General features: G+C 35.9%; 2 protein-coding genes across 2 annotated transcripts in view; one reads left to right on the top strand and one right to left on the bottom strand.

Moving 5' to 3' along the window:
- Positions 1 to 19,702, bottom strand: part of LOC128557901 (uncharacterized) — a 72,961-nt gene that overhangs the window by 3,690 nt on the left and 49,569 nt on the right. Inside the window, exon 3 of the mRNA XM_053546533.1 lies at positions 3,637 to 3,844. Coding sequence (XP_053402508.1) covers positions 3,637 to 3,844 — 208 coding nt within the window. The remainder of the gene's footprint in view (positions 1 to 3,636; positions 3,845 to 19,702) is intronic.
- On the top strand, positions 10,431 to 14,208 carry LOC128557900 (E3 ubiquitin-protein ligase TRIM33-like). The gene is made up of 2 exons (XM_053546528.1): positions 10,431 to 10,982; positions 12,416 to 14,208. The coding sequence occupies exons 1-2, from the start codon at positions 10,648 to 10,650 to the stop codon at positions 12,825 to 12,827; spliced, it is 747 nt and encodes a 248-aa protein (XP_053402503.1). The 5' UTR covers positions 10,431 to 10,647; the 3' UTR covers positions 12,828 to 14,208.

Below are 19,702 nucleotides of genomic sequence, written 5' to 3' on the forward strand. Positions count from 1 at the left end.
TTTCTATATCTGAATACTTAATGACCTGAAAGGAGATATTTGTCTTACCAGTACAAAGTTAATTGTCTAACATTATATGAATAATACTGTCTTTGTACAAAAATGCGCTGTCAAAACACAGCCACAAATGGCAAGTTCATTGATACATGTCAGGCATGATACATGTACATCTTAATACAACATAAACCAGTATCAACATTTGATTACTTATAAAACTTGTTGAAAAATGTTATTTTATTCATGATTCCTTATATTTAAGACTTTATGTCAAATGTTGACTTCACTTCAATTTTCCTTAGACAGTGTCGGCTGTGCAGAAAGATACGCATAAAAAACTATAGGAATTCCCTTTAAATTACATCAGTGTAGACAGTGTAAAAACATCTGAATTGATTTTCATATATCCAGGAATGAAGACAACTTAATTACATTAATTCAGTTAACTCAGCAGTTTCTTAAGTGTTACCACTGACACTGATGATCAATAAATGGAAACTAGAAAATGCTTTTGTAAAAAAGCGCATGTCTCCCCAAATGCAAAGTCCTATAGGCAAGAAGTCAATAGGGGTCAGGAGCGAAAGTCAAAGAGACACTGATGGTTGGCTGCAATAGGGATCATCTACTTGGCATGTCCAGTCATCCCGCTAAATTTCAACACTCTTGGCCTAGTGGTTCTCAAGTCACTGTTCAGGCTCCTGTGACCTTGACCTTTGATCAAGTGACCTCAAAATAAATAGGGGTCATCTACTCTGCATGTCCAATCATCCTATTAAGTTTCAACATTGTAGGTCAAGTGGTTCTCAAGTTATTTCCAAAAAATGATTTTACATGAACAGGCCACTGTGACCTTGACCTTTAATTGACTGACTCCAAAATCAATAGGGGTCATCTACTCTGCATGTTCAATCATCCTATGAAGTTTCAACATTCTGGGTCAAGTGGTTCTCAAGTTATTGATCGGAACTGGTTATCAATGTTCAGGCCCCTGTGACCTTGACCTTTAACGGAGTGACCCCAAAAACAATAGGGGTCATTAACTCTGTATGAACAATCATCCTATGAAGTTTCAACATTCTGGGTCGAGAGGTTCTCAAGTTATTGATTGGAAATGGTTTTCCATGTTCAGGCCCCTGTGGCCTTGACCTTTAACAGAGTGACCCCAAAATCGTTAGGGGTCATCTACTCTGCATGACCAATCATCCTATGAAGTTTCATCATTCTGGGTCAAGTGGTTCTCAAGTTACTGACCGGAAATGGTTTTCAATTTTCAGGCCCCTGTGGCCTTGACCTTTAACAGAGTGACCCCAAAATCGTTAGGGGTCATCTACTCTGCATGACCAATCATCCTATGAAGTTTCATCATTCTGGGTCAAGTGGTTCTCAAGTTACTGACCGGAAATGGTTTTCAATGTTCAGGCCCCTGTGGCCTTGACCTTTAACGGAGTGACCCCAAAATCGATAGGGGTCATCTACTTTGCATGTACAATCATCCTATGAAGTTTCAACATTCTGGGTGAAGTGGTTCTAAAGTTATTGATCAGAAATGGTTTTCCATGTTCAGGCCCCTGTGACCTTGACCTTTGATGGAGTGACTCCAAAATCAATAGGGGTCATCTACTCTTTATGATCAATCATCCTATGAAGTTTCAACATTCTGGGTCAAGTGGTTCTCTAGTTATTGATCGGAAATGGTTTTCAATGTTCAGGCCCCTGTGACCTTGACCTTTGACGGAGTGACCCCAAAATCAATAGGGGTCATTTACTCTTCATGACCAATCATCCTATGAAGTTTCAACATTCTGGGTCAAGTGGTTCTCTAGTTATTGATCGGAAATGGTTTTCAATGTTCAGGCCCCTGTGACCTTGACCTTTGACGGAGTGACCCCAAAATCAATAGGGGTCATCTACTCCTCATGACCAATCATCCTATGAAGTTTCAACATTCTGGGTCAAGTGGTTCTCTAGTTATTGATCGGAAATGGTTTTCAATGTTCAGGCCCCTGTGACCTTGACCTTTGACTGAGTGACCCCAAAAACAATACGGGTCGTCTACTCCAGCAGCCCTACAACCCTATAAAGTTTGAAGGTTCTAGGTCAAATGGTTCTCCAGTTATTACTCGGAAATGAAGTGTGACGTACGGACGGACGGACGGACGGAAAGACGGACGGACGGACAGGGCAAAAACAATATGTCTCCTGGGGGAGACATAACAAGAGTGACAATATGGCCCTATGTCGCTCACATAAGTAACACACCATAACTGTAAACATATCGATATTTGACCATGTGATTACATACATTCTGACCAATTTTCATTAAGATAGGAACAAAAATGTGGCCTCTTGAGAATAAACAAGTATTTTATTTGATTGGCCTAGTTTTTGACCACACAAGACCCAGATTAAAACTCTTACAAGATTTCATAAAAACAAACATTTTGACAAATTGTCCGGAAGATTGGAGCAAAAAAATGGCCTCTAAGATTATAAACAAGCTTTTCCTTTGATTTGACCTAGCAACCTAGTTTCTGACCCAATGTGGCTCAGATTCGAAATATTCTAAGCCTTCATAACAAACATTCTGACCAAGTATTATGAAGATAGAATCGACCATGTGTCTGCTAGAGTGTAAACAAGCTTTTTCTTTGATTTGACATGGTGACCTAGTTTTTTTATCTCACATGACCGAGATAAAAACCCATACGAGACTTCATGAAGAGATACATTCTAACCAAGACTCATGCACATCACATAAAAATGCAGCCCCTTTAATTGTATAGACAAGGTTTTTATTCGATTTGACCAGGTGACCTTATTTTTATCCCGGATGATCCAGATTAGAACTTGAGCCACTAGATTTCATCTAGAAAGTCATTCTAATTAAATTTCACAAATATCCAGTCAAAAATGCAGCCCCTATTGCACAAACACAGGTTTTTTTTTTTTATTTGATAGTGTGACTTAGTTTATGACCCCACAAATTAACATGTGGTTTTCCTATGATCAGGCCTACTGACCTTGATTTTGACTCCATATGACCTAGATCTGAACTTAGCCTAGGAATCATCAAGAGAAACATACTAAGTTTCATGAAGATATGGTCATAAATGTGGCTTCTAGAGTGTTAACAGGCTTTTCTTTTGATTTGACTGTGTGACCTTGTTTCTGATCCCACATGACCCAGATTTGAACTTCACCTATAAGTCATCAGGACAATCATTCTGACCAATTCTCGAGTTTCAAACAAACTGTGGACTCTGGTGTTCATAAGACTTTCCTTTGATCTTGCCTAGCGACTTAATTTTTGACCCCACATAATCAAGATTTCAACTTGTACTGGACATCAAGGTAAGCATTCTGACCAAGCTTTATAAAGATAGGGTCATAAATGTGGCCTCTAGTGTGTTAACAAGCTTTCCCTTTGATTTGACCGTGTAACCTAGTTTTTGACCCCATATGACCCAGATTCCAATTTGACCTAGGTCATCAAAATAATCATTCTGACCAAGTTCCATAAACACTGGGTCACAACTGTGGCTCTAGAGTATTCACAAGACAAATGCTGACAGACCTCGCACGATGCCCGACAATGACCGGGTAACAAAAGCTCACCTGAGCACAAAAAGATATACTTACCAATATCTATATCACCTACATGGTGTCCTGTTTGAAGCTCTGTATTAGGAAACTTAAGTGCAGATTTCAATGCAGGCCAAAGCTCAGCTGAATATTTAATGGGGAAAGAAATATCTGAATCAAGATGGCTACTCCCTATGGACACTATGCCATGTTCACTGTGGTAAATATCGGGGTCAAGTATCACTTCTACATCACTTGGTTTTGCCTGTAAAAGAGATAAAAGTAGCAGAATGAAAACAACAAGAAATATTTTTAACAAACATGTATGTCCCTAAAATAGAATTAGGTTGTACAATTAAGTATCATACAGTATATTTAGTGTTTTGTAACAGTTTTGACCTGTTTAACATTTTGGTAAAAAATATTTTTTATAAATGTACCTCAAAAATTAAAACTACTTTAAAATTCATTGGTGGATGTCAAGAAATTAGGACAAGACAGAGAATAGACTGATAAATACCACTGGGCAATTAAGTATCATACAGTATATTTAGTGTTTTGTAACAGTTTTGACCTGTTTAACATTTTGGTAAAAATATTTTTTATAAATGTACCTCAAAAATTAAAACCACTTTAAAATTCATTGGTGGATGTCAAGAAATTAGGACCAGACAGGGAATAGACTGATAAATACCACTGGGCACATAAGTGTGACACTGACTTTGAGAACTGGATACCTGTTTGTTTTTTTGTGTGTGAAATATTGTCATGTTATGGTGAAAATATATGGAAAGTAATTTTAAAAGCCCTGGACATAATTGTGACAGAGTTAATAAGAGCGCCGCTAAGTGGGGCAATATACGCCCGAAGGGTTACATCAGAGGATGGGAGCAAAATTTAAAGAACTTGACTGTTGAAGCCCAAAGGACAGGAACAACAAAAAGAAGAAATTCCAAAAAAAAAAAATTTTTAAGGCCACAAAAGAATTCTTACCAGGTAAAGTTATGTCAAAATAGATCTAAAAATTGGATGTACCATCCATGTTGCACCATAGAAAAGTGGTCTCGGTTTTTCCCTACTGCCAATAATAAAGTTTCAAAATAAGCTATGTATAGTAACAAAAAAGGGACATAATTCAAAAAAAAATTTATTGTAAGAGAACAAAAGGGGATCTGCCAAATAAAAACAAAAGCACTGCAATGCATAGCAATATACACAAAGCAAAGTCACATATGACCTTTGACACCTAAGTGTGACCTTGACCTTGAAGTGAGTCTCCCAAAACATGCGCTCTGCATGTCGCCTCAGTGTGGTGAACATTTGTGCCAAGTTTCTTTGAAATCCTTCAAGCAGTTCAAGAGCTACAGTGTGGACACAGCAAAGTCATATATGACCTTTCACTCCTAAGTGTGACCTTGACCTTGAAGCTAGTCATCCGAAACAAGCGCTCTGCATGTCATCTCAGTGTGGTGAACATTTGTGCCAAGTTTCTATGAAATCCTTCAAGCAGTTCAAGAGTTACAGAGTGGACACAAAACACACTCATATGACCTTTGACCCCTAAGTGTGACCTTGACCTTAAAATGAGACATCCAGAACATGCGCTCTGCATGTCGTCTCGGTGTGGTGAACGCTTGTGTCAAGTGTCTTTGAAATCCTTCAAGGGGTTCAAGAGTTACAGAGCGGACACGAAATTGCTAACGGACGGACGGACGGATAGACGGACACCGGGACCATAACATAATACGTCCCTTCGGTCGTATAAAAACCTGATACAAAATAACTGTAACACTTTGAAGGGTGACACTGACCTTGGAGCTATTGACCTTGGTGTTGTGCATGATATGTAGCAAGTACTCATGTTGTTGTGAACATTTATGCCAAGCTATCTGTAGATGACAAAGTTGATCAGCTGACAGTGAGACAGAAGGATAGATTGATTCTGAATATTATTTGGACTTGACAGTGTAAATTGGTTGAGACTTTAGACTTGTACCATAGGATTTATTTATTTTGTTGGGTTTATTGTCGCACCGACACAATTTTAGGTCATATGGCGACTTTCCAGCTTTAATGGTGGAGGAAGACCCCAGGTGCCCCTCCGTGCATATTTCATCACGAGCGGGCACCTGGGTAGAACCACCGACCTTCCGTAAGCCAGCTGGATGGCTTCCTCACGTGAAGAATTCTACGCCCCAAATGAGGTTTCGAACCCACATCGATGAGGGGCAAATGGTTTGAAGTCAACGACACTAACCACTCGGCCACGGAGGCCCCTTGTACCATAGGAGTACATAAAGAATATTACATAATTTCTTTCAAAAAGTGCCTCAGACATTAACATACAAAAATTTTTCACAGAATTCAAATGCAACCCTTTTATGAAACTCTTATGTAACTCTAGTAAAACCTTTCAAAGAGGTTTAAACAAAGTATACTTTCATAGGAAGCTTCACACGATAAATGATATTGGACATAACATCTTGCTAACCCCATGTTTTATGACATAGCCTCAGAACTTGTAGTTGATTGTCGCTGGTCTTTGAAAACTTAGTACATTGTATGTCAATATTAGTGTAAACACTTTTATTTCTGCATTTCAAATGCAGTACTTTGTTTCATCATCTGCAATAATACCAGAGTCCATGTTGCTAAATAATCATGTCAGTACTTGTACACGCCATGTACCCGGATAATCCTAACTCTGTTCAGCGACCCTAACTCAGTGCCAACATGGCTGACAGAAAGACGATGTATGTAGTTAATTTCCTTGTCTTTTTTCATGTTTTATGTGAGTATGCAATGTTAGCTTAAAACTTTTGATAGTCATAATATCCTGTATTGATAACATGTTTTGTGTACTAAATATTTCAATCGAAATGTCACATTATGTGGTTGGAATTCATTAAATGTACTCAAAAAAGTCTTCAAAATGAACATGTTTTATGTTTCTAACTGTTTTAAAGTACCAGAAATTGCAGTAAGACCTTACTTATTAAATGTATTAGTTCCATAAATATCTCGTTGACAATGTTTAACAGTATCAAAGTTTGAAATTTATTTTTATAGCTTAAAAATTATATTGATTATGAGGTGGGTTTAAATTTGCGGATAATTCCTAACTGGTAAAGGAAACAGTGCTGGATAAATACGAACTTAGAATGGATAAACACCTAACCAAACGAAAACGGCCGTTCGTCTGTGCTTTTTTATGGACTGTTGATGCTCGAAGTTCTTTAATCTACCCACCCCTGACGGGATGTGGGATTCCTATGTCCAACTTATCCGACTCGTGATTGTTTTTGCCGGCGGACAAGTGCATTTTTCATTCTGTGTGTCCGCGGACAAGCATACTTTTTTCAGGTATAAAATGAGAAAACATAAAATATCATTTAGATTGTGTGTTGCTTTAAGTGTAAGGAGGTGATAAAGATAATGGGTTCTTTGACTATGTCTCGCGCACACTGTAACTCGGTGACTATGATAAAATATCAGAGAAGATTTAGATACAAGAAGATTTATTTAACGTCGGATAAGTATAAACATATACCACTAGCTTAAAACTATTTTCCGGCAAACACATGTAAATAAGCTCGACATAAGTAAATCAGCTGTAATAAAATGCAAATATGTTAAAGCACATTAAAGCAAATAAAGTATCTGACTGTAAGTAGATGAAACAAATCACAAATTATCATATACATGTTACAGCGCATTAAAACAAAATAGCACAGAGGTACTAGCAAATAAAAGGAAAAAGTAATTTACCGCATACAGATTTAGCACATTTAAAGCAACATAAAAAAAAGATTAGCTGACACTACACAAAAATAAGAAGAGTCACATTTTACAACATGCATTTGAAAAAAAACATAAAAGAAGAAATCATATACATGCTAAAGGGAACATAAGAACTACTTAAAGTAGCTGAAGAAAAATATTTGCATCATCAGCATATAGCATTCTGTAACTAAAACTAAAAAAGGAAAACAAGGGTTACACACAGAGAACTAAAAGGACATTTAAAGACATCAGAAACGTAAACAACTTAAAAAAGTATTATGAAAAGTTTGTAAGTAGAATTCCAAAATCAAAAGCACAAAGAGATCGCAAGTATGACTAAAACAAGTCGGAACGTTTTAAGAGTCTTTCTTTGAATTCATCTGGCTTTGCACCATTGCGTGGGCAGTGTTTCGGGCATGACCTCAAAAGATCCCGAACACTACTTACGCGATTTCAGACTTTTATAAACATTTAAAGGCAAATATTTCAACAGCTTATTTTTTACCACAGTTACTGTGATGTGCTTTTCTTTTCATTGTCCTAAATAAAGAACTCGATCTACAGTCTATTTGCGCTTTCATGAAGGTTTGATATTACAAATCAGAGCAAGTGAAATTTGACTATGGACAAGTGGATTTTTAAGTTCCGTGGAAGTGAAAAATGTAAGGATACCCACACCCCTGTCCCGTCAGTCCATGCATTACTTCCCCACCCCACCACACCACACCACACACACACTTTTCTTCCCTATTTACCGTCTGAAAAATATCATATTTAATAATTAATCATAAATCTAATCCCATTTAAACAATTTCAAAAATATTCCATTAGCACCTCTATAAAAAGCTCTTACACTATACGATATACAAGATTTGAAACAAATACAATTCTTCTGAAACAGTGTGTGTGTGTGTGTGTGTGTGTGTGAGAAAGAGAGAGAGAGAGGTGGGGGGGGAGAGACAGACAGGGAGGAAGAGAGGGTTGGGGACTACAGAACTTCGAACATCGGTGGTATTAAATAATTTCTTATATAAATATAATAATTTTGACTTTTATACTGAGTTATTTTTGAGGGTTTATCCAGATTTTTCCAGACATTGCTATTTGCATAATATTAAAATTATGAAAAAAAATATTTGACTGTAGTGGGCATACATATAATATCTTGTAAAATTAATGACAAATTAATTAATGAAGATTTTTATCCTTACATTTTTCACTTGTGAACGGATAATACCGCTTATAAAGTAATGTTTACAATAATCACACCATGTACATGTCAACTCATTCATTTCTACAGAATACTAGTCAGTCAGGTGTTTATCCGTCACGCAATTTCGTGTAAGTTAGGTTTTTATCCATTCCTCACGTAAACTGAGTTCGGTTTTTATCAACTCAAAGTTAGGTTTTTATCCCTTTTCTCACTGTCAGTACATTTGAACATGTATTGTGTCAACATGTAGTGGGTTAACAACATAGTGTAAACGGGCCTATAAAGCAGTATATCTTTGCTTTCAAACAACAAAATACTCGGGACATCAAAAGCATAGAAGTATTTTTAAAGATTTTTTGTAAAAGTTTTCATTGAAAAAGTTGCCTTGTTCGTCGTTTTTCCACCTGAAAACACAAGGGTTGATATATTTAACATGATGCATTTTGAAATAAATATACACTTGATCAATGGAGATAGATATAACAACAGAAACATTCCTTTATACATCGTAATTACACAGAAAACAAAGTTGTATCGGCTTTATATCCGCCATGTTGGCACTAAGTTAGGGTCGCTGAACAGAGTTAAGATTATCCGGGTACATGGCGTGTTGTACAGAACCCAGGAATATTACAATACTGTCAGATCTACAAAATCTGTACCAGGTTTTTGTGTGTGTAAATTTTGGTTTTATTTTCGTGAATTGAAAATTAAAAGTTCTTACTACCACCATCAGAGTTCTTCAAATTATGTAAAATATGAATGGTATTGTCTTATATTTAAGGAGAAATCCAGGAAAAACCTAACGCTGAAAAGGTGGGTCAATAGTGACAACTGGAATAATCTAAATAAATAATGTTGAAAAATGACATCTATCAAGTGTGTGTGTGTGTGCGTGTGTGCGTGCGTGTGTACATGCGTGCATGTCTACCTGCCTGCCTGTCTGTCTATGTGTGTATTCGGGTTAGCTATCCACATTCTTACTGGAAATTATTGGACACCAAAAGAAAAACATTCTCTCCTTCTCCATTTGTATTTCAATATACTATTTTATCAAGAATATGATTATTATCTGTATGCTCTTTACCTAATTTACTGCTTATTCCTTGAAAATAAACATATAAGGGACAAAGCATATAATTACCCCCTACAAGTGATCCTATGCCTATGAAAGACAATTTATTCAAAACCATTAAATGGGACAGGAGGTGGTACCTGCTTCATGTATATATAATATTGATCCACACAAGGAAAAACTTCAAACCATTCTATCCAACTGTTGTATTAATATTTCCTCCATCAAATGACCTCATGTTAATAATAAAACCCTTTTAAAGATGTGTGCCTCCAGACTGATATTGATTTAGAAAAGGCATCCTTCTTTCAACAGCATTTACTATAGAAGGAAAATTTGAAGTTATTTTTTGCACTTCAGAGACATTATATCTACAATTATAACACTCTTTTTACCCATGGCAATACAATATCTAGAAAACACTCAAAAGAATTTGTCATGCTACTGACATTTGATATAAAATACATATATAAGGAATTCAGCTGTACTAGGATTTTGTATCATACACATATTACAAATTTCTTTTTTATCATTTTCAATATTTAATATCAAGTGCTGTTATAAAGTTTTTGAAATTATGTAAACACACCAGTCACTGATATAGATCAACTTCATGCATCGAGGCGTGTCTGCACTTTTAGCTCATAACAAAACAGCGGTAAACACCAAGGATAGCGGATAAGTCACGCCTCACTAACTGACGTTGAATTATACCAATCTAGATTTATATGAATGTTATATGGGACATGGTTATAAAATTTAAACCTGCCAAAGATATCCACAGAAGTTTTTAGTGATATACCTGTAAAGACCATTACTCTCGGCATTACTGATTTTCCTAAATACAAATTGAATGCAAAATATAAAAACTCTTTTCATAGAAAAGGAAGTTAAATTAATATTAGGAAAGTGTGTATTGCAATGCTTGAGCTAAATTCAAGTAGATATGAATCTTAAATCTTGTCTGAAAAGGAAGTAAAATTGATAACTGGATAAAATGGCTGCTAAGGGTGGTGACAATGCATCAGATGAAATTATTGACATCAAATGTTGTGTGTGTGCTGGGAAAAATATCACGCGTGAAGCTGAAAAATATTGTGTTGAATGTAAGGACTATTACTGTATACCATGTACAGACATGCACAAAGCTTTTCCATTAATGAGAGGACACAAATTGCTGGATAAAGCTGATTTCAGTACACATGGTTTGCAGTCATCGTTACCATGTTTCCCAATAGAGAGATGCTCGATTCATAAAGCGAAACTTTTGGATATGTTCTGTAAGAACCATGATGAGGTTGTCTGCGCCACTTGTGTAGCTATAAATCACAGGTAAATACTTTTAGATTTAGTTACAAAGCACATATAAATACTTTCAGATTTAGCTACAAGTCAAAGATACTATTTTTAAATTAAGCTATAAATCACAGATTAATAAATCGCGAGTATACTCTACACAGAGTGAGGCGATCACTGAAGATGATGATGATGATACTGTTAGATTTAGCTATAAATCTCAGGTACATATTTTCAGATTTACCTTTCTTTGAAGACCATAAAATAACAGGTTAAACCATTAAAATTTGGGCTACTTTAAAGGTTGCAAACTATGTAGTCAGAAATTGTTGAGGAAAGTTCAATTATAAATCTGAAATGAAAGATAAAATTAAACTTTATGCAGATCAACAAAATACAATATTTTATCACTAAGGAGAACTTAAATTGAAATATACTGGTTAAGCATAAGTCAGCAGATGATAGAATACCATTTAAACAGTTAAACTGTTAGGTATAATGATTGTAATGATGAGCTACAAGTCGTAATTAACTTACATGTGATTCTCATATTCTGTCAATTTTAGATCAAAAGTGAAAGCAGGAACTAGAGAACATATAACCTTGCTAAACATGACGATAATTTTCCTTCTTAATGTTTTTTAGCCTTGGTCATGTGTAAATATTTTCTAGTCAATGAATTGAAATATAAACTAGAAGGTGTTTTTGTCACAAAAACATATGTCTCCCCCCTATATATACATTTAGCTCTGGCGGCCACTTTGTGCAGCGAAGCGGAACGTGTCGGCGATATGCACAACTAGGCTTGGTACTGATCACTCCTATGAAGTTTTGTCGAAATCTGTCCAGCAGTTTTACCTGTGGAAGCTGGACAAGATTTTTCTATTTTTTTTAGCTCTGGTGGCCATTTTGTGCAGTGAAGCAGAATGTGCCAGCGATATGCACAACTAAGCTTGGTTCGATCACTCTTGTGAAGTTTCATCGAAATGCAGCTAGCAGTTTGACCTGTGAAAGCCGGACAAGATTTTTCTATTTTTAGATCTAGTGGCCATTTTGTGCTGTGAAGCAGAACGTGTCGGCTATATGCACAACTAGGCTTGGTACTGATCACTCTTGTCCTGTGAAGTTTCGTTGAAATCCAGCCAGCAGTTTGACCTGTGAAAGCCGGACAAGATTTTTCTATTTTTAGCTCTGGCGGCCATTTTGTGCAGCGAATTGGAACGTGCCGGCAACATGCATAACTAAGGTTGGTACTGATCACTCCTGAGAAGTTTCGTCGAAATCTGGCCAGCAGTTTGACCTGTGAAAGCCGGACAAGCTTAATGCGGACGGACGGACTGACGGACGGCAAAGGCAAAACCAATATAGGCAAATATAGAACATCCTAAGAAACATCTATCATATAAAATAAAGAAATTGACTGACAGACTGTACATATGATCATAATACAATCTTTTTTTTCTTTTCAGAACATGTCAGAATATACACTCCATTCCGGATGAAGTTGACAATCTATATAAACAATCAGCTTCTGATCAAACCAAGAAACAACTCCTTGCAGCAAAGAAGGCTGCAGAGGATATAAAGAAAGCCAAACAACAACTCCTCAGTGAGCTGAAGAAACAAAAGCAGAGAGCAACTGATTCTATTATAAACTACAGAAAAGAACTAGAGGCTGAGCTCAAGAGACTTGAAACTGAATCAGTCAAAGAAGTTGATGTACAGTATAATAGTACGGAAAGCGATCTACTGGGTGAGATCAAAAAAGCAGAGAAAGATATTGATGACCTGGAACAATCTGCTGCCAAGCTGCAAAAGTCCAATGGAAATAAAGCCCAAGAATTTGTATGTGTCAAAACTGCTCAAGAAAAATATCAATAAAACTAGAAGTTCCACAAGCTCCATACAAAAACAAACAGATGTGAAAATAAGTTTTTCTGCTGACATGAAAATCAAAAACCACCTGAAACAATTAAAGGCATTAGGACAGGTGATTACAGCAGAAGCAACTTACAAGCCAAGAAGCACAGCATACAAAATGAAACAAAAAAGGAATATTAATATTAAACTTAAAGAAGACGGATATACATGTAGAATACTTGGATCCTGTTTTACTGAGGATGGTTCCTTGCTTCTTGCTGATATTGATAATAGAAAGATAAAACATCTGGATGTGTCTTCAGATACAATCACAGATCATCTAGATCTGGAGGACGGACCTTTGGCTGTATGTCTAACCAGTAAACAAGAAGCTGCGGTAAGTCTCTGGAACAAAACCATACAGTTTGTATCACTAGGAGACAAGATGGCAACAACAAGGAAGCTGAAGATTGATCATCGCTGTGAAGGTTTGGCCTTCAATGATGGGAAATTTTTCATATCTGACGAAAACAAAACAGTTTATATTCATGATGTAAGTGGCACCATGTTACATGAAATTACAAAAGACCAATCAGGCAATCCAATTTTCTGTGGCATCAGACATATTAGTGTGAGTACAAACAGAGAATGTGTGTATGTGGCTGATGCAGATGAAGGTGTGATAACTTTAGACATACAGGGAAATTATCTATCAACATTTACTGATTGTGATTTACATAATGCTCAGGGAGTATGTACAGATAAGAGAGGAAACATACTGGTCTGTGGGTATGGATCATCAAACATTGTCGAGATAAATGAGGATTCAAAAACAAAGTTAGCCGTATTCAAAACAGAACAGAAACCATTATCAGTCTGCTTTGATCCTCGCCAGAACAAACTAGCTGTAACTCATGAGAACAGTAATACTGTAAATGTCTATGAGCTGGAGTAAGTTACTTTTACTGCACTGAGCGTATGGATACTTATCTTAATTTTGTTGTCACACCAACACAATTTAGGTCATATGGTGGCTTTCCAGCTTTAATGATAGCTGGAGACCTCTTGTGCCACTCCAAACATTATTTCAAGTACAGCCACCGAACTTCAACAAGCTAGCTGGATGACTTCTCATAACGGCCTAAGCTGGGCTCGAACCAACAGAGGTTAAGGGCAAGTGATTCAAAGATAATTCAACCTTAACAACTTTTCAGTGATTTACACAATAATACATGTCGCACTGTCTGAGAGGTTAAACAAGCAAATTCGATGAATTGGTATCCCCCGCCGAAAGGGCTTGTGGTGAGGAATGGCAAAAAAATATATCCGGCAAAAAGTTAAGGATGTTACTAAGAAGCAAATAATTTCATTAGTAAAAATAATTTTAACAGAAAATGAATGGTTTTTTGTGGGGTGTGGGGGGGGGGGGGGGGGGCGGGGGGGGTGACAAGGTGAGGGTACAAAATTTCACATGTTGATAATAAATATTGATGGAAAATTAAAGATAATGAAAAAAAAATGGGTGGTGGATGGGGATGCATGATCGGGTGGTGGGCAAGACTGAGTGGAGAGTGAGGTGGGGGAAGGTACAACTTTGCATGCTGATAAATATTCATGGAAGGTTTGAAAAGAAATAATAACAAGAGGACCATGACGGTCCTGAATCGCTCACCTCTTCCCACATGACCCAGTTTTGAGTATGACGTCGTTTTTTCTATTATTTGAAATAGTGACCTAGTTTTTGAGCTCATGTGACCCAGTTTTGAACTTGACCTAGATATTATCAAGATAAAAATTCTGACCAATTTTCATGAAGATCCATTGAAAAATATGGTCTCTAGAGAGGTCACAAGGTTTTTCTATTATTTGACCTATTGACCTAGTTTTCGAAGGTACGTGACCCTGTTTTGAATTTTACCTAGATATCATCAAGGTGAACATTCTCAACCATTTTCATGAAGATCTCATGAAAAATATGGCCTCTAGAGAGGTCACAAGGTTTTTCTATTTTTATACCTGCTGGCCTAGTTTTTGACCGCACGTGACCCAGTTTCGAAACTGATTTAGATATCATCAAGGTGAACAAGGTGAGGGTACAGAATTTCACATGTTGATTATAAATATTGATGGAAAATTAAAAATGATGAAAAAAAAAATGGGTGGTGGATGGGGATGCATGATCGGGTGGTGGGCAAGACTGAGTGGAGAGTGAGGTGGGGGAAGGTACAACTTTGCATGCTGATAAATATTCATGGAAGGTTTGAAAAGAAATAATAACAAGAGGACCATGATGGTCCTGAATCGCTCACCTGTTCCCACATGACCAAGTTTTGAGTATGACGTCGTTTTTTCTATTATTTGAAATAGTGACCTAGTTTTTCAGCTCATGTGACCCAGTTTTGAACTTGACCTAGATATTATCAAGATAAAAATTCTGACCAATTTTCATGAAGATCCATTGAAAAATATGGTCTCTAGAGAGGTCACAAGGTTTTTCTATTATTTGACCTATTGACCTAGTTTTCGAAGGTACATGACCCTGTTTTGAACTTTACCTAGATGTCATCAAGGTGAACATTCTCACCAATTTTCATGAAGATCTCATGAAAAATATGGCCTCTAGAGAGGTCACAAGGTTTTTCTATTTTTATACCTGCTGGCCTAGTTTTTGACCGCACGTGACCCAGTTTCGAAACTGATTTAGATATCATCAAGGTGAACATTCAAATCAATTTTCATGCAGATACATTGAAAAATATGGCCTCTAGAGAGGTCAAAAGATTTTTGTAATTTTAGACCTACTGACCTAGTTTTTGACCGCAGTTGACCCAGTTTCAAACTTGACATAGATATCATCAAGATGAACTTTTAGACCAACTTTCATACAGATCCCATGAAAAGTATGGCCTCTAGAGAGGTCACAAGGTTTTTTTATTATTTGACCTACTGACCTAGTTTTTATAGCACGTGACCCAGTTTCAAACCTGACCTAGATATCATCAAGGTGAACATTCTGACCAATTTTCATGAAGATCTATTCAAGTGTATGGCCTCTAGAGAGGTCACAAGGTTTTTCTATTTTAAGACCTACTGACCTAGCTTTTGACCGTAGTTGACCCAGTTTCAAACTTGACCTATATATCATCAAGATAAACATTCAGACCAACTTTTATACAGATCCCATGAAAAATATGGCCTCTAGAGAGGTCACATTTTTTCATTATTTGACCTACTGACCTCCTTTTTGAAGGCACGTGACCCACTTTTGAACTTGACCTAGATATCATCAAGATGAACATTCTGACCAATTTTTATGGAGATCCATTCACAAGTATGGCCTCTAGAGAGGTCACAAGGTTTTTCTATTTTTAGACCTACTGACCTAGTTTTTGACCGCACATGACCCTGTTTCGAACTTGACCTAGATATCATCAAGATGAACATTCAGACCAACTTTCATACAGATCCCATGAAAAATATGGCCTCTAGAGAGGTCACAAGGTTTTTCTATTATTTGACCTACTGACCTAGTTTTTGAGAGCACGTGACCCAGTTTCGAACCTGACCTAGATATCATCAAGGTGAACGTTCTGACCAATTTTCATGAAGATCTTATGAAATATATGGCTTCTAGAGAGGTCACAAAGTTTTTCTATTTTTAGACCTACTGACCTAGTTTTGGACTGCACATGACCCAGTTTCGAACTTGACCTAGATATCATCAAGATGAACATTCTGACCAATTTTTATGAAGATCCATTGAAAAATATGGCCTCTAGGGAGGTCACAAGGATTTTCTATTTTTAGACCTACTGACCTAGTTTTGGATCGCACATGACCCAGTTTCGAACTTGACCTAGATATCATCAAGATGAACATTCTGACCAATATTCATGAAGATCCATGAAAAATGTGACCTCTAGAGTGGTCACAAGCAAAAGTGTACGCACGCACGCACGGATGGATGGACGACGGACGCTGCGTGATCGCAAAAGCTTACCTTGTCACTTTGTGACAGGTGAGCTAATAAAAAGGATTTTTTTTTTTTGGGGGGGTGGGGTTGGAGAGGGGGAGGGGGTGTGACCAAGGCAAGGTGGTGACCAAGTGTGGGTACAAAACTTCACATGTTTATAATAAATGTTCATGGAAAAGAATGAAAGAAGTTTAATGAAATTCTACCAATTGGTTGGTTTGTTATGTACGAATTTGTAGATTTTTAAACAATTAAAGGGCAATAACTCTAAGGAAAATTGACCAATTGAAGAAAAAAATGACAGGCATCATCGAAGTATGTTGGTTCATATTTATTTCAAGTTTCAAGAAATTCTACCAGCTTATTACTGAGGAATGGCTACAGACGTGGATTTTTCATTAAATCAAGGGCAATAACTCTAAGGGAAATTGACTAATCCAAAAAAAAAAAAAACTTGACGGGCATCATCGAAGTATGTTGGTGCATGTTTATTTCAAGTTTTATGAAATTCTACCTGATAGTTAGAGAAATAGCTGCGGACGGACATTTTTCATTAAATCAAGGGCAATAACTCTAAGGGAAATTGACCAATCAAAAAAAAAAATGACGGGCATCATCGCAGTATGTTGGTTCATGTTTATTTCAAGTTTCATGAAACTCTACCTACTAGTTACTGAGAAATGGCTGCGGACGGACGGACGCACAACGCCATTTCAATACCCACCTCCCGATTTCATCGGCGGGGGATCAGTAATTGTATTATGAACGCTACAATTCGCTACTTCATTGTTGTCTATATACAGGTTTAAATTAAATGCTCATTGAAAATTACATCTTATGTAACTTTATAAAATTAATAGTCGCATCATAAAATTTTTTTTGTATAATTTGACAATTTATAACGGTTTAATTTTAATGATAGACAACTTGCAAGAGTATTAGTTTGCATCTGTTTGCACATATAATAACAGCTGATAAGTTAATATATCCCTGTTTCTCGTATTCTCAGGGTTTCTCATATTCTCGTTTTTTGCCTTAAAGTTGTCAAATAATTTAATGTTTGTTATTTTCTAGACAGGAATGGTATAAAACTGACACACTGAAAATTTCAAGTGATTTGAACGCATATTGACGAAATTATCAGCATTTTACTTAGTTTTAAAAAAAAATCCTTATTTTTTTCTGTTGGTGTTAGCAAATTTACCATAAATTATTGATTATGCAATTAATTGTCATATTTCTTGATGTATTTGTTATGCCCCATAATTTGTGCAAATTCCTTATAATTATTTTTATTCATAAAAGTAAGAATTTGCATTTTTAAAAAAATATTTTTGTCTCATATGACTATTATTTGTTAAGATACTTAACATATTTTGTAAATATTTGTTTTCTTAGTAATTTTGCATTCTTTTGTAAGACAATTTCCCCCCCCAAACTTTACCATGTTTACTTATTAAGATCACATACTTAGGAGAAAGTTATAGGTGCTAAAACATATTTGCCACTTTAAAAGAAAAACCTTTTTTTCATATTATGTCACAAATTACTTGATTATACCAACATGTCTGAGAACTTTGCTGTTGGCCTCTACAGTGTTTGTTAAACAATCACTTTTGATGTAAACCTAAGCTAAGCACTTAGCTTTAGGTGATAACTTATCAAATTTTAATTACTTTTAGCCAGTTTTGAAAGAAAAACTGTGTTTCATTTCCTAGAGTATGTTCTCTGTTTACTCAATTTTGTCACCTGGGAATCAAGTTGCTAATAAAAACCAAGAGCCAGTTGTAGAAGTCACAGATGACTTCTACCCAATAAAGTAATTACGTCAATTTTTAAAACTGTGTTCTTGGATATTTTCCAGGTATGTGACATTTTCTTATTTTACATTGAACTTTCTCATGTTTTTTCTGTAACTGTAACAAGTATAGAATTGTTGTCTTCACTTCATTTATTCATTGTTTCAGCTTTAATAAAGGTTTCCAAAATATTTCTGTATTATCATCAAACTTTGTACATTGATTTAAAACAATTATTGCTGAATGAATATGATATTTGATGTATCCTTATTTTTGTTAAAGTAAATCAACATTTGGTATTAATTTCTAGTAGCTGAAATCTTTATGGCTGATTGTTGTTAAATTTGGCACTCTATTGCATTTTCGTGCTCTGTCAAAGTTTCATTGATATAAGCAGAAAATATTATATTGCAAAAAAATGTTCATTGTATATATATTGTGTAAATATGTTCTATTCATAAAAAAAAAATATATATATATATATAAAAAAGAAAAAGACTTGAAAAGAAATGTCACTCACTGATAATAATATGTACCATGCATTGAATGTATTTTAAAACTTTGGCGCTGACTCTCATAAAAGCGAGTTGTCGAAATAATCATATCTCTACTTAACTCTTTGAGCATTTCCCCAAATGATTGTAAATGTTTATTTCTGTTAAATTCCCTAAACAAATTTAATTGTATGAATTCTTTAATATTGATTTTATGTAATGTATGTTTTACACAGATGACTTCTACCCAATAAATTAATTACGTCAATTTTTAAAACTGTGTTCTTGGATATTTTCCAGCTACATCCTCTCCTCTTAAAGACGACTAACCCTGGTCATCTTAGCGAGGTGTTTACCAATGCCAACGTTCACGCCCGCGAACCGCATATCATATTTACTACAGAATATATCTTTTTATTACACAATGGTAATTTTAATGTTTTAAATTCTACAACTTATTTGTGATGAAAAGTCAAATCTAAATCCACGGGAATACGAGAAACTCTTGGTCCATTTCTGCGGGTGAGGGTGACATCAAATACAGTAACAAAATAATTAAATGGGATAATTTCTGTAACATTTTATGACTCCATCTGAAAGACAAGTGAATTTTCTACAAAATAACACCCA

Source organism: Mercenaria mercenaria, chromosome 1 (genome assembly GCF_021730395.1).
Source record: "Mercenaria mercenaria strain notata chromosome 1, MADL_Memer_1, whole genome shotgun sequence".
Lineage (NCBI taxonomy): Eukaryota > Metazoa > Mollusca > Bivalvia > Venerida > Veneridae > Mercenaria > Mercenaria mercenaria.